This window comes from Rhincodon typus, chromosome 14, assembly GCF_021869965.1.
Source record: "Rhincodon typus isolate 14 chromosome 14, sRhiTyp1.1, whole genome shotgun sequence".
In the NCBI taxonomy this organism is placed as follows: domain Eukaryota; kingdom Metazoa; phylum Chordata; class Chondrichthyes; order Orectolobiformes; family Rhincodontidae; genus Rhincodon; species Rhincodon typus.
In genome coordinates this window covers 58,206,944-58,223,151 of record NC_063345.1, presented here as the reverse complement: position 1 = coordinate 58,223,151, position 16,208 = coordinate 58,206,944, and the positions used below count along the sequence as shown (strand labels likewise).

The following is a 16,208-nucleotide window of genomic DNA, read 5'->3' as shown; positions in this document are numbered from 1 at the left end:
TTCTGCTCAGTGTCTTTAATCTCCTCTGGGAGCTTCTCACCTTGTTAATACAGCACCAACTTTTATAAATTCACTCCAACTTCTAACAAGCAACATTAGGACACAATCTTAAAACATGCTCTCATTGAGCAAAGGAAAAGAAACTCAATTAAGAGAATGGCCGCAAACAGGAGGGGAATTTATTTTCATGGAAAGAGAAAATGGCTTAATAGCTCCTTTCCTAAATGTATTGTTTTAACTTTAAATTTCACCCAATTAAAATACCTAGAATGTTTTAATCAGCTTCACATTAACACAAAATAGCCGTGTGGTGTCTCACAGTCTGATGTAAATGCAATGAGAAATACTCATCGATTAGCAGTCAACATTTCACTAATTACTGATTTTAAATTGCATCACTTGAGCAAATGATTGAAACCACTCAGGAATAAATGTGGACTATTAAGCACACAGTGCATTAATGGAAACATTCTGGTGTCAGGCATTACTTTGATGCAAACGCCCAAACTTCAGTTACGGACAATAGGAAAATAACAGCTTAATGGACTCCGCTGATTAATTCTGTTTGCATATGACTGACTGGCTGTTTTTAAAAGAAAAAAAAAATGAACCATAGAAATCAGGAATGGAAGTAGGCCATTTGGCCCTTCCAGCTTGCTCAGCCATTCAATTTGATCATGGCTGATCCTCTCTCTCTATCTCTCTCTCTCAACGTTATATTCTACTTTCTTGCTATAAACCTGAATGCTTTTAAAGTCTAAAAATCTCCTTATTAAATATATTCAGTAATTTGGCTTTCATAGCCTTCTGTAGAAGAGAATTCCACAGGTTCACTACCTTTTGCATGAAGAAATACTTCCTCAGTTCTAAATGGTCTATCCCATATCCTGTGACTATGTCTCCTGGTTTTAGACTCCCCAACCAGTGAAAACATCGTCTTTGCATCTGGTTTGTCCATTTTGGTCCAGTCAGAATTTTATACATTTCAGTCAGATCCCCTCTCAACCTCCTAAACCTAGTGAATACAGACCCAGTCAAACCAATCTCTTCTCATAGTGCTGTCATCCCCAGTACCAGCCTAGTGAATCTCCACTGCACTCTCTCTATGGCAAGTATATCCCTGCTTAGCCAGGGAGACGAAACTGCAGTCAATAATCCAGTGTAGTCTCACCACAGGCCAGTATAACTAAGACAGGACTCAAATCCTCTCGCAATGAAGGCCAATGTATTATTTGCCTTCCTAAATGCTTGCAGCAGTCTACAGGCTGGTGTACAGAGACCCCTTGAGTGCTTTATACATCCAAACCTCTCAATATATCACCATTTAAATAATATCCTTCCTTCTTGTTTTGCGTACCAAAGTGCACAACTTCTCACTTAGTTTTGCACCTGCCATGTATTTGCCCACTCTCTTAACTCATCTAAATTACCATGAAGCCTCCTTGCAAGTGTCAATCCTGCCCAGTCCTGTGTCATCAGCAAACTTGGAAATGTTGCATTTCATTCCCTCATCCAGATAAGTTATACACGATCACGAACAGCTGGGGGCCCCAACCATTGATCCGTGCATACCCGATTAGTCATTACCTGTCATTTCTTCCTTCTGTTTCCTGTCAACCAATTCTCAACTAATGCCAATATATTATCTCCTTTTCCATATGTTTTAACTTTGCCCAATAACCTCTTATAAAGTGACCTCATCAAAACCTTCTGAAAATCCAAATACATCACATCCACTGGTTGTCTCTTAGTTCTATTAGTTTATATCCTCAAAAAAAACTCTAGTGCATTTGTTAAGCATAATTTGCCTTCATAAGCTCTTGCTGGCATTGTCTAGTTCAAATGATGCTTTTCAATTGTTCTGTGATCATGTATTTTGTAAGACGCCACCATTCCCCACTATTGGATGTTCAGCTAACTGGTCTTTAAATCTATTTTCTCTCTCCCTTCCTTTCTAAATAATGGGGCTACATTTTCTATCCTCCAACCTGCAGGAACACTTCCAGAGGCTAGAGTTTGTAGAATTTTGGGAGAATGAAGAAATTTAGGAGTTCCAATAAATCTGCTGAGAGATAGATAGTGGACATATTGATCATTTTTCAAAATTCTATAGATTCTAGAATGGTGACTAGAGATTTAAAGATTGCAAATGTAACTCCACTATATAAGAAAGCAAGCAGAGAGAGAAAATGTGAAATTACAACCCTGTTAGCCTGACATCAGCACTGGCAAAAATACTAGAATCCATTATAAAGGTTGTGATAACTCAACACTTAGACAATAATGATCTGACTGGGTAGGCTGAAATGGATCTATGAAGGGGAAGTGATGTTTGATGCCAAACATGGTAAGAGATTTTTGAGAATGCTACTAACAGAATAGATAAGGGGGAATCAGCGGATGTGGTGTATTTGAATTAAAAGGTAAAGAAAATAAAAATCACCCTAGTCTCAGAGGGATCTTAGGGCTGTTCCCTCCAAGAGAGACGCCTGGTGATGGTTCAACCCAAGGGTCATCACAGCTCAGGTAAGGGGAGAAGGTGAGAAGGAGAGTCCTTCATGGAAACCTCAGCCAGTGCAGAAATTGAACCCAATTTGCTGGCATCACTATACAGCCGTCCAGCCAAGTAAGCTAACAGACCCCAAAAGTTAAAGTCAAAGGACCACAAGGCTGCTCTTTCATTAGACAAACGCAACCAGTGGTGGTTCTGCCTGAAGATCAGCCTAACTCAGGCAAGGGAGAGGTTGAGAAGGACAGTCCTTCATGGCAACCTCAGCCAGTGCAGGAATTGAACCCATGCTGCTGACATCACTGCATCACAAACCAACCATCCAGCCAACTGAATTGGGTCACTCGCAGATTGTTGTATCCCCTTGTCAGACAAGGATCAGTGCTCAGGCCCTCACTATTTATAATCCATACCAACAAATGGGACAAATTGTAATATTTTGAAGTTTGTGGGAATGTGCGTTGTCAGGATGATGCAAAGAGGATTTGGAATGGTTCAGTGAGTGGGAAAGAACATAGCGGTTGGAAAATCAAGTGCATCAGTCAGAGGTTATCCATTTCGATAAAAGAAGTGGGGGTGCAAACTATTTCTGCAACAGAGGAAGATTGGAAAGTATTCATGTCCAAAAGGGTGTCCTTATTCATGAGTCACTAAATGCCAAAATGCAGTGGCAGCAAGCAATTAGGAAAGCAAATAACAGCTGTCTTTTATGACATGACAATTTGCATACTTTCAACAGAGGGAACATAGGGGATGCTCAACAGACTAATTGCTGGGATGGCAGGACAGTCTGATGAGGTGACTGAACCTGCATTCTCTAGAATTTAGAAGAACAAGGATACAAAGCAACCTCATCAAAACCTACAAAAATCTGAAAAGGATCAACAGGGTAGATGCAGGAAGAATATTTCCCTTAGCTTAGTACCTAGAATCAGGGACAGTTTCAAACTGATGGCAGAGCTACAGGAAGGAATTCCTTCAATTAGAGGGTCACGAGTGTTTGGAATTCTGTACCCCAGAGGGCAGAGGAAGCTCAGTCAATGAGGACGTTCATGATGGAGACTGAGAGATTTCTAGATACTAATGACATCAAGGATCATGGAGATAATGTAGGAAAATGTACTGGGGCAGAATCTCAAATACTGGAGCAAGCTCGAGGAATTGAATGGTTTACTTGCTGGGCTATCTGCAGAGGCAGTATCAGAGGTAGGCTGAGGTAATAGTTCACTTTAAGATGCCTGGAGGCACGCTGCAAAGTCACACGTGGCACCCATAAACAAATCTCAATCTATTCAGGTGGGAGCTTACTGTTTAATCTATTTCTTAATGAATGCCTTATGAAGGTTGGCAAGATGGTACCTTCCTTTTACAGCCTAGCAACTACTCTTAAGCTGGAAGATCTCCGTTTGACCTTAGTGAACACATTCACCATTCTTAATTAATTGGAAAGTTTTTCTTTATGGCAATTATGGAAGTAGTTGGCGAAAATCTCAGTGGCTGTTTCTACCATCCCAGAGGGAGGCTCAGGACTTCATTCCTGCTGTCAGTGGAAAGTCTAGCTCAACAAGCTCTAAACCCAAATTAGAGGTAAATTGGTTTGAAGCTTTCAAAAGTTCGTTTGAATTGGTGAATTCTCACCTGGGAAAGAAATGCAAAATGAATCATATACACTTAAAAATTTACAAAAAGTTAACTTAGTATTCATGAAAGGTGGTGATCTTTTCATGGTTTTTCCACTCAAGAATTTAAGTGAAATAGGGCTGTGGTAACTACATGGCAACACACAAGTTATTATTAACAGCTGATATGTCTTTTTTTTTAAATAAATGCCCTTGTAATTTTGATATTTATAATGATTTCTGACAGCGTGACACAATTTGTTCACCAAGAGAAAAATAATAAGATGATTTAGGGAATTTCAAGTGGTTAAAAAACATAGCTTGAGGACCGTGTTTTATAATCCCAGGCATTATCATTAAAAGCTTACCTAGATCACAAAGTTTTGACACACGATAGGGCATGGGAAGTTTAAACAAGGCCAAGAGCACGCACCAATACACAAATCAAAACAGAGAAGTAGCTGAAATTTTATTGCTAATTGGAATTGGGTACATCAATTATCCTCAAATAAAATCAAGATATCCTGAACACAGTTGCCAAAAATACCAGATGTATCATAATCAGCAAAGTAGTAAGTAGTAACAGAGGTCTGCGGGGTGCTGTTAAGCAGATATTTAAAAGCAAGGACGAAAAAAGATCAAACTGTAAGAATGTATATAATACGAAGTCCATCTTTTTATTCTTCTGTATTTTTGATTGTGGACGGAAGTGGGAAAAAGGACTGTTTTAAAAACCAAAGATGATGGAATAGACTGCTGAACTTTTTAAAAAACAAGCTACCAGCACTTAGTGCAAGAACTGTTTGCAATGTTGCTGTTGAAACAGTGGGAAGCAGATTACTGTAAACATAGTGGTACCAAGGGTGTGTGTACAATATCAGCAACAAGTAGCTAATTGGTTTGTGAAGTTGTAACCAGTTGTTGATGACAAAGGCTTTCTGCCTGCCAACAACTACATGATTGGCTCTGAGGTGGCTGAAGAGCTTGGGTGTGAACGATATAGTCAAAGCCACTGGACCTCTGGAAGAGGTTGTGTCCTTTCTTCTTCAGTAAAAGCAAAACTAAAGCCTGAACAAAACCAGTTTAATGTTTCCTCACTAACTGCTGTAAGCGGTGTCTTTTAACCAAAAAGTCACAGACTTAAGTCTTATAAGACTTTAAGAACCTGTCACTCTGTGTGTCTTGTGAGCAAGTGAAAGTACCTGAAGAAAGGGAGGAGCAGCAAGTCCCAACAAGCAAAAGGTTTACCTCAATGAACCTTGTGTACAATAGATGTGTAGAAAATCAAGTTATAACTAGGATATAAAGAGTTTGTAAAGGGATAAGGTTAGGTAAAGTGAACGTGCAAAAATTGGCATGTGGAGTACAAATGGGAAAATGTCAATTTGCCTGCTTTCACTGGAAAAATAGAACAGCAATATAATATTTAAATAGAGACTGCTGTAGTACAGAAGGTTTGGGTGCCTTTGTGATGAATCATAAAAAGTTATCATCTAAGTTAAAGACACTTGCATTTAAACAGCTGATGCAGGACAAATTGTCACATTAATTTACCTATACCATTAATGCAGCCAAGCAAATTTGGACTTACCAGTTCCATTAGATCTTTAAGCTTTCCAATTTCTTCTGGAAGGGAAACTAACTTATTGTTGCTTACAACTAAAACTTTAAGTGGAAGATTAAATAAATATTTTGGCAATGTTGATAGAAGATTTCGGCTGGAAAAGAAAACCAAATTCAAAGCCAAGTAAATTAACAGAACTTCTAAAAACACAAAAAAAAACAAGAAACCAGTTTATTGTGGTAGGGTGTACAAGTATAAAAGACATTGCCAGAAAAGCTTACCATCCTAGAGGATGGCAATTTTCATTTTCTGTAAAATCTGCTTTAACTATTTTGCAAATATTTCACAACAAATACATTTCAATCAATTATTGAAACTTCTGCACAGAAATACTGCTACATTTCACAGATCCACAACCCATTCCATGCATGTTCATAAATTTAACATAGATATATCTATAAAATCAAATGTTTTGCTGTGACAGAAGTATTAAGTTATTTACAATTAAGTTGACTTTATAATTGATGAATTATTTCTTAAGTCCAGTTGGGTAACTATGGCATCTAGTTTTAGTACACGGTTCCAGAAATCGCCAATGAAAGAATGATCCAATAATGTGTATTAGGTGTAACCTGAAGCAGGAAGACAGATCAGAACATACAGGATACCTTGTTCGCACCAATAATGTCATAAGATCTTTTATGCTTGCTTTGAGCACACAAAATGTCTCAGAATAACCTCTCATTCAAAAAGATATCACCAATGATATAGCATTCTGTTAATAATGCAGTCAAGTGTCAGCCTGCATTAGGAGCTCAAATTCATAAACAGGGCTTGAACCAAAGCAAAGCATTCTGATCCAGCAGTGTTTTTCATTGAACCATGCTGACAACAGGTCTCTAGTCATTCTCAAGGTCTCAGAAGGACTGCCAAGGGGTGTCCCAAATCCTGTAGATTATCATAGCCCAATCAATTCCTTTGGCATTATATACTTAATGATCAAAGGATTGTACTGATCAAGAAGTAAATGATCCTAGGCCATCGGAAAACATTCCCATGTGAAAGCATGCTTTGAAACCAACAAAGATGGCCAAACTATTCAAACACAGCGACAACAATAACATTTACATGGCTAGAAATTTTGTGGTGAATGACTCAACTGTCTCTCCAGCTCCTGCCCATAATCTACACAGCACAAATCAGGAGCATGATGGAATACTCTTCACCTGCCTAATGAGTGCAGCTCCTACAACACTCAAGAAGCTCAACATCAGCCAAGACAATGCTGCCCACACAATTCACCATCTTCAAAAATGACACATGTAGCAGAAGGATGAATTATCTACAAAAGACACTGTAGCAATTCAACAAGACCCTTCAGTGCACCTTCCAAAAACCACAGGCACTATTACCTAGGTCAAGATCAGCAGATTCTTGGGACACCCATCTGCAAATACCCTTCAAACCCTATATCATTCGGATTTGGAACAATATTACCGTTCTTCACTGGCATTGGGTTGAAATCCCGGAAATCCCTTCCTAACACTACGGTGGGTGGACCTACACCCAAGTAATGCAATGGTTGAAAGTGACAGCTCACCATTACCTTCTCAAGGACATTTAGAGATTAACAATAAATGCTAGCCTAGCCAGAGACCCACATTTCATATGCAAATAAAACAAAACATATTACCAAAGAGGGTAAAAAAAATTTTGCCATTCTGATGAAAGGTTACCAACCTGAACAGTTAACTGTTTCCCCCTTCACAGATACTTCCAGACCTTGCTCAGCTTTTGTAGCATTTTCTGTTTTTACTAAGGAATTATGAAACTTATTAAATTAACAAAAATTCAACCAGTGCATATAAAATACCTTTATCTACATTAAAAGGTAAAGTTGCCATCATCCTCCTGGACCGTAAGACTGCTCACTCATTAGAAAGACACAGCAGACGATTTAACCAGAGGGTCACCAGATGTCAACCGAATGGAAAGTTTGAAGTTATTTTATAGTAGCCACACCAGGTGCGGTTACTGAACTCATACTCTTGGCATCACACTGCACTGCAAATCAGCCATCCAGCCAACTGAGCTGAACAATGCTCCCCCCCAATCTGCAATTAATTGCTTTTGTATCCTCATCCAATTGTGCGTTGGAGGTGCCAAAAAATATTTAGTAAATAATTTGAACTATTATTACAGTGGTTACTACTATTGACCAACATCGTTTTGTGCTTCAGATTTGGTTAGAATGCCAATGAAGTGATCCTGAGTCAAAAAGTTCAAGACTTGCTCCAGAATCTGAGCTCAATTTAGGCTACCAGCACAATAACAATCCTATATTTTGACAATATTTTACCCAGCGCTTTGAATGAGACATTAAACTGAAACCCTATCTGCTTTGATTGATAAAAACTGATGCAAACATTTACGACATTTATTTAGACATCACACTCAAAAATTTCTAGTTAAAGAAGGTCCACACTGCAATCAAAGCAACTCAAGTATTAAAACTGCTGATGCATTGGAAAAGGGGTAAAGAAAATTTTAAAAGGATGACAAAATGTTGCCTTATGCTCACTTTATGAAAAGATAGATTTAATAACCTAGGTTATCAGAGGAGTTCATTGTAAATTCTACTGTTGTGTAGAAACTCATGACACGCAGTTAAAGACTTACCTAATATTTAAGAAAGTTAACATTTGCAGATTAACAACAGTTTCTGGAATGCATTTGATGCAATTGTGATACAAGTGTAATGTCTCCAATGGCGCAAACAAGCAAACTTCTTGTGGAAGTTCAATTAATCTGTTCTTGGAGAGATCTGGGGAAAAAAAAAGGGATGCGTGTACAATTTCAAGCTTAGAATTGAAGTCAGTGATAATTACATTCACATGCAGGCTTAATTCATAAGGCATTTTGAAAATAACAATTTTACTTGGCATTTAAACATACATACAATGTATCAGAATTCACGATCAAAAAAGCCATTTGGAATAGTCCAAGCATGTTTTTAATTGCTGAATTATCCATTTTCTACTTCAGAACCTTATGACAGAATAACACTGAAGTCACTCTCATTTAATTGGAAACTCTAGAAGCCAAATAACAAAAATTAAAACTAGTTGAATTGATCCATTGCACTAAATATACATCAACTGAGACAACTCCAAAATTAATTACTCATAAAAATTAAACTATCCACAAAATACATTTGTTTAGTGAAGTTATTCACCCATATAAGGCCAGGTCTAAGGGGACGCATTCTGGAATCCTTATGTGACATTAAATACAAATGGGATTCAAGTCAAAGCCTTCTTTTCAGAAGGGACTTGATGCTCTCAAGACAGGCTTTGAAATCTGACTCCAACACAGTTTACTGTCTATTGTGGAGCACACGCCACCAAGAGGCAAAGAGGAATTGTTGTTATCTTAGAAAGGTCATATGAAGATTCATCTTCATCAAGACATACAGTCTCAATTACCCACAAAAACAAACAGATGTGAAGCATCTAGCAGAAACAATATTTAAACTAAAGTTTTCTTGCTTCCAGTTTCAATTGTTTTAAGTGTTTATAAGACGACCTGTTCAGAACAGATTTGGCCTTTCAAGAACCTGTGCAATTTAGCATTACTGCGTAAACACGCATGGTGACTAAAGAGAGCCTGCAGAATTTTAACCTGGCCAATAATAGCATCTGTCTGAACAGGTATCTGAAGTCTAAGTACCATCACTGAGGTAGGAATTGACGCAAACTGTTAATTAACACGATTGTTAAAATTAATACACTTATTAGTATATCTGGAATTAGAATGAGTGCAGCGACTTGTCATTTAATCTCTCCTGCCTTTCATTCTCAAGAGCCCTTCCAATTGCTTCTTCCAACCCCCACTATCGCTCTTCACTTCCTCCATGCTATCCCAACGTTAGATATTACATGACAAAAAAAAGGCAGAGAAAGAAAGAAAGCCATATATTGAACAATTACAATATGATACCAAATAGACACCATCAAGGGACTTTAATGTGAAAGATTTTATATTTGCTATGCCAGGGTGGTGGTGGGGTGGAATATTCAGGAGGAACAATAAGTATGTACTTATCAGTGTTGTTCTGACTTTTCAATGTATTCAATTTGGTATATTACCGGTTTGAGCAGGACATGTTTGCGTCTTCCTCTCTTTGGCTGTGTTTTTGCTTCTTATTCGCCCACGATATATGTGCGTGTTGCTGGTTGGGCCAATATTGATTGCCAATTTCCAACTGCCCTCGAGAAGGTGGTGGGTGAGCCTCTATATTGAACTACTACAGTGCTTGAATGTAGGTACACCCACAGTGCTATTAAGTAAGGGAGTTCCAGGTGAGTGTTTGTCATCTTCAGGGATAAGCAGGACACAAAGGATGGATGATGAATATAATTAAAATGTGAAATAGGGAATAAGCAACTGAAGTTTTAGCAAGTTCAAGCTTGTGAATATTAGAACTCTGAATTTACTACGAAGCACATTGTTTTTCTTCAGTTAGCTTCAGGATAGGGTATCCTGTACATAGTAGATTCACAATGATTACATAAGATATTGTTTTGACCAGCTAGGATACTAGGACTGCCTGGTCCTGGATGGCATTGAGTTTCTAGAATCTTGTTTTGACTGTATTACCTTCCCAACTTGCAAATGGTGATAGAGGTGAGCCAGCTACCAGTTACTACCAGTCAAGTACTGATATGGTTGCTCCAGTTTTACTTCTGAAACTTAAAATGAGTCAGATATTGTATGTAATGGCAGAGTCAGTGAAGGTTAAAAGGCAGCTGTTGGGCATGGCTGGGATTTTTTGTTGATGCTAGAGTTGGCACTTCAGTAACATGTTACCTGTCACTAGTCAGTCCAGGTCCTGTTCTAGGCTGTCACGCACTGCATCATTATCAAAACAAAAAGGAAACAAACATTCGCATATAACCTCACTTCTATAAAACAGACAATCATTGATGAAGGAGTTAATAATTGTTGCAGCATGGACACTAACATGAGAATCAGCCTCTGATAACCATTGCAGAAGAAACTGATTTTGACTATGAAGTCAGTTACTGAAGCATTTTCTCAGCAGCAGCAGGGCTTTTCTCAATAGGTCAATGATGCTCAATGTTAAATATTAACTTGTCAGTTGCAAGGGAAGTGGGATACACACAGGCAGCGGGTTCCAAACACGTAGCTCTCTTCTCGTTTGAAAGTTATGAAACTTAATAGCTTTGGATCAGAATCAAGGCCAAAGGCTTCTCATGTCCAAGTTGTGTCCACCCTACATATAACATAGTCCAACGGGATAGCCAATCTTGCCAGTAGTACAGGACATATTGTAGAATGTTGCCAGCAGAACCTGGATTAATAAACAATAGATATAATTCAATTGTGTGAGACAGCTCATTGCTAATTTAGCCTGAAAAACAGTTCACAACTCCCCATTTATTGGCAGGGAGAGGTTTACAATGTCAGTTACCGTAAGATGCAGCAGCAGAAATAGGCCATTTGGTTCATCGGGTCTGCTCTGTCATTCAATGAGATCACGGATGATCTGGTAATCTTCAACTCCGCTTTCCTACCAGATCTCTCAACCCTCGATCCTGTTTCTGATTAAAAATCTGTCTTTCTCAGCCTTGAATATGATTAATGATCCAGCCTCGACAGTCCTCTGCAGTAAAGTGTTCTGCAGATTCCTCCCCATCTGTGTCTTAAACTGGCAACCTCTTATTATGATTGTGCCTCTGGTCCAAGACTTTCCCAAAAAGGGAAACAATCGCTTCTTACCTGCCCTGCCAAGTTGCCTACGGATATTATTTTTCAATAAAGTGTCCTCTCATTCTTCTAAATTCCAATCAATACCAGCCCAATCTACTCAACTTCTCCCGATAAGAAAATTTCCACAGATCAACTTAGTGAACCTTCTACAGATGGCCTCAAATGCCAGTATATCTTTCCATAGATAAGGGGATCAAAACCATTCACAGCACCCTAGACATGGCTTGATTTTGTATAATTTAAGCAAGACCTCATTATTTTTACATTCTAATCCTGTTGAAATAAGGGTGAACAGTCCACTTGCCTTCCCAATTACCTGCTGAATCTGGATACTGAGGATAATTTATTAAAAATATTGCGTTTCCTAGTAAATTTATTGTTCTAACATTCAAAAGCTTGAACTTGCCAAAACTTCAACTGGCTACTTGTGTAATTTATGCACAAGGATATGAAATTGCGATGCTGCAGCTTTCTTGTGTCTTTCCCTATATAAATAATAATTAGCTCTTCTATTCTTTCTGCCAAAGTGAAAACCTCCCATTTGCCCACATTGGTCCATCTGCCAAGTTTCCACTCACTCATTCAAAACTGTCCATACCCTTCTGTAGATTCCATCATAGCCAACCCTTGTCTCTGCAGACTGGAAGCGTTCCGATCACATCTGAACTGCTGTCTAGATATTCCAATCAGCATGTCTGATAGCTCTCTCGTGATAATAGGTTCAAGGTAAAGGGTTTTGGCAGTGGAGCCGTTGAAGAGGTAAATAATTCTTTGGAGATGGAAATAAGGTATAATCACCAAAAGCTAGTTACTGAATAAATAATCCTCAGACTGGTTATAAGAATCCTAATGATTAAAAGAAAGGTGATAACATTATAAGTTTGGCCTACATATGCCAGTCCCACACAAGTGTGAATCCACCCTCTGAAATGACCTAACAAAGCAAATCAATTTTACAGGGATGAAGAAAAGAGCATGTCAGAAAAAGATGGATCAATAATAACTTGATCAAAGTTCAATGAAGAGTTTAACAATTGTCAGTTTTCCAAAGGCCAATTCCATTTATCCCCCAAGTGAAATGGACTCAGTGAAAAGGGAACAGAGGCTCAAACATCTCAATTAAATAATGTTGCGAGCAACTCATGACTATGTCGGACAGGCAAACTGAACAGCAAAAGAGATGAAGGAATTACAGAGTTAATCACTAGGATTAGTTTTCAATTAAAGTTACTGAGAGCGGGAGGAGACAGACAGGCAGAGAGAATGGGTCTTTACAATGTAATTTGTAGCTTTGGTTTATGGGCATCTCAGGTGATGTCAGGCTATGTTTTGAGATATTGGTATAGAACTACATGTTGCAGAAAGGACAGAAGGTTAGCACTCCCCTGGATAAGGATGAAGAGGTCCTAGTGGCCTTACAACACACATGGCCAAGTAAACTAGTGGTTGAAGACCTTATATTTAAATTAATACTGGAATATGAAATGTCAACAGGGATTGAGAACAGAGTTGTATATTACATTTATGCAATACATATGAATCAGTCAGATTATGCAAAACAATGGAACATTCTTTCTTCATTAATCCATACAGTTGTATGTACTTCTATGATTGTTCAGTTCATACTCATGCTAAACCCTAGTCCATTGTTTAAATGATTTTAAAAGGTAAGCAGTAAAACATTGCTCTAAATTGATCAACTATAAATATTATGTACATAGGAATTTTTACGTATAGTTATCAGATTTCTTTCTCTCATGCATCTCTTCAGACGAGATGCTCAAAGATCCACATCAAAATAACCATATTCTCCCAGAATCAAGCAATACAAGTTTCATGAGATATCCATGCTGTGTGTCAATATGAAGTACGCTTGGGTACATACCAATACTCAAAACTGTCAGTATAACCTAATATCTAGATCGGTATCAAGCAGCACATGCTTAGCAAAAACCTGTTCACTGATGTCAATTTGGGTTCCACCAGGGCCAATAAGCTTCTGACTTCATTACAACCTTAGTTCAAACATGGGAAAAAAAAAAAAGAGAGCTGAATTGCACAGTTGAGATAAAGATGAATGCTCCTGACATCAAGCAGCCACAGCAAAACTGGAGTCAGCGAATATCAGAGGGAAAACTCTGCTGGTCAGAGTCATACCTGGCACAAAGAAAGACAGTGGTGATTGCTGGAGGTCAGACATCTCTGCAGGAATTCCTCAGGTTAGTGTCTTGGGTATAAACATCTTCAATTGCTTTTCTCCATCATAGGTTCAGTGTGAAATATTTCCTAATGATTGCAGAGTGTTCACTCAGGATTCCTCAGTTACTGAAGCAATCCATGTTCAAATGAAGCAAGATCTGAACAATATCCAGGTTGGGGCTGACAAAGGGTTGCAATATTAGCACTCATGCCAGGCAATGAGCATCTCCAACAATAGAGAATCTAACCATCACCCCTTAATATTCAATGGTATTGCCAATCACTGAATCCCCTATTATCAATGTCCTGGGGGTTACCATTGACCAGAAATTGAATTGGACTAGCCACTTAAATACTGTGGCTATAGGAGCAGATCACAGGCTAGGAATCCAATAGCAAATAACTCACTACATGCACTCCCCAAAGCCTGTCCATTACCTATAACAGCAAGTCAGGAATGTGATGGAATGCTCCCTGCTCCAACATCTCAAGAAGTTTGACACCATCCAAGACAAAGCAGCCCACTTGATTTGCACCACATCTACAAATTTTCACTCACTTCGCCACCAATGCTCAGTTGCAGCACTATCAATAATGTACAAGATGCATTGCAGAAGTTCACCAAGACTCCTATGACAGCACCTTCCAAACTCATGACCATTACCACCTAGAAGGACAGGACAACACTTGCATGGGAACACAAGCACTTGCATGTCCCCTCCTCCAAGCTATGCACCATTATTTGGAATTATAATTACCATTTCTTTAGTGTGGCTGGGTCATGATCCTGGAACCCCATCCCTAACAGCATTGTGGGTGTTTCTACACCAAATGAACAGTAGTTCAAGGTGCTAGCTCACAATCAATTTCTCAAGGGCAACAGTGGCAATGTTTAAAAAACATTTGGATAAGTATGTGAATAGGAAAGGTTTGGAGGGATATGGGTCAACTGCAGGCAGGTGGGACTAGTTTAATTGACTATGATTGTAACTATGGATGGGCAATAATGTTGGCCAAACCAGTGAAACCATATCCCATGAATAAATTTTAAAAAGTGATCAGAATCCCATACAATACTTTCAGTGCAGAGGCGGCTTGTACTTGGTATACAGTACAGTGCAAGCTAGTAAAAAAAATTGTAAATGCCGATGTGGATCATTAAAGGGCCTTACAATTTTACGCAAACCAAGGTTTCCAAGTCTGTTTAGCAATACCAAAACAAACCTCTCTCAGAATAAATGCAGTGCAATGTACAGCAAGATGCTCATCCTGCATCTGTTGTCCGACTGGTATCTGCAGTGCATCTTTCCATTATGAATGCAAAATTCACAACCATGGCACAGAATGGGCCTAGAAAACTATTTTGGGGAGCTTCTAGCAGGAAAACTGTTTATGAAATTCCCAGAATTGCCAGTTTTAATTGTTTTATATTGGGGAGAGGGGTCACATCTGTTAATTTAAAACTAAGTAGTTTGAACAAGCAATCAATTATTTTGTTGTTGGACAGTATGGTTGCACGATAAATCACAATTCATAAATACTGTGAGTCAGAAAACATTAGGTTGATGTTTAAAGAAATTTGACTTCTGTACAAAATGCATTCACACAAAGTGCACAGCAATAATTTTAAGACACCATCAAAAATTCAATACTTCAAAAGTTTCCAGTAGCAACTCATGCACAAAAAATTCAAAAGGATACCAATGCTTAGTACACATGCCAATATTTCGACTATGATTAGCAAATTGGGAGAATATGCCTCAGTTGGCAAAATGTGTTAATGTATGGAAAAGATTTTTCCCCGATTGAATACTGCAATCTGACACTAACATTTTAGACCAACATGTGTGGCATCACATTCGAAAGCTATTGTGACAGAAAGAATGCACAGTTTTTGTAGCAAATCCTTGCCGCTGGATAAACAGTGCATCTCTTCACTCCACATTTACTATATGGAGAGTTGTTCAGCACAATGACCTAATTTGGTATGACAGATACTTTATTCCGGATTTACAAGGTGACCTACATTTTCTTTCAAAAAAAAACACGCTCATTACAATTTTCAAAAAGCTGTCAAATAATTTGTTTTTTTTTTTAAAAATGGTGTTGTATGAAGCCAAATGGGTAGCATTTAAAAAATTAACTTAAAATAACAGAATGTACAGACTCGCACACCCCCATCTAAACTAAAATGTACATCTACAAGCTAATAATTTGCAGTTGTCAAATTATTTTCATATTTCATAACCATAAAGAAAACCAAAAACATTTTCACAGTAAAAAAACTTTGAGAAATTCCATCAATTATGTTGGCAGTTCTGTAACCATTTTTTTGAGAAAATAATAAATGACCAATAAAAATGCATTAATAAAACTCAAGAACATCCAACTCTGCTGGATATATTAGAAGACCCAACAGTTTTAGCATGTGTTTTACACATTTAACCACTACAAGAGGCCTTTTCCCCATCATATAAATGCTTTATAGCTTATATGAAACATTCATTGCACAGAAATAGACCAT

The 16,208-nt window shown here is 38.2% G+C and overlaps 1 protein-coding gene and 1 pseudogene across 9 annotated transcripts in view; one reads left to right on the top strand and one right to left on the bottom strand.

The window, feature by feature from the left end:
- Positions 1-16,208, bottom strand: part of lrch2 (leucine-rich repeats and calponin homology (CH) domain containing 2) — a 112,193-nt gene that overhangs the window by 66,209 nt on the left and 29,776 nt on the right. For 5 of the 9 annotated variants that reach the window (XM_048605375.1, XM_048605376.1, XM_048605377.1 and 2 more), the window contains exons 2-3: positions 8,372-8,516; positions 5,720-5,846 (exon numbers count right to left, since the gene is read on the bottom strand). In XM_048605375.1, the coding sequence (XP_048461332.1) occupies positions 5,720-5,846; positions 8,372-8,516 (272 nt within the window). Of the gene's footprint in view, positions 1-5,719; positions 5,847-8,371; positions 8,517-9,840; positions 10,629-10,715; positions 10,818-10,877; positions 11,067-11,186; positions 12,962-16,208 lie in introns of those variants that run through there. The other 4 variants (XM_048605379.1, XM_048605380.1, XM_048605382.1 and 1 more) reach the window with 4 other exon arrangements.
- On the top strand, positions 12,838-12,950 carry LOC125484919 (annotated as a pseudogene).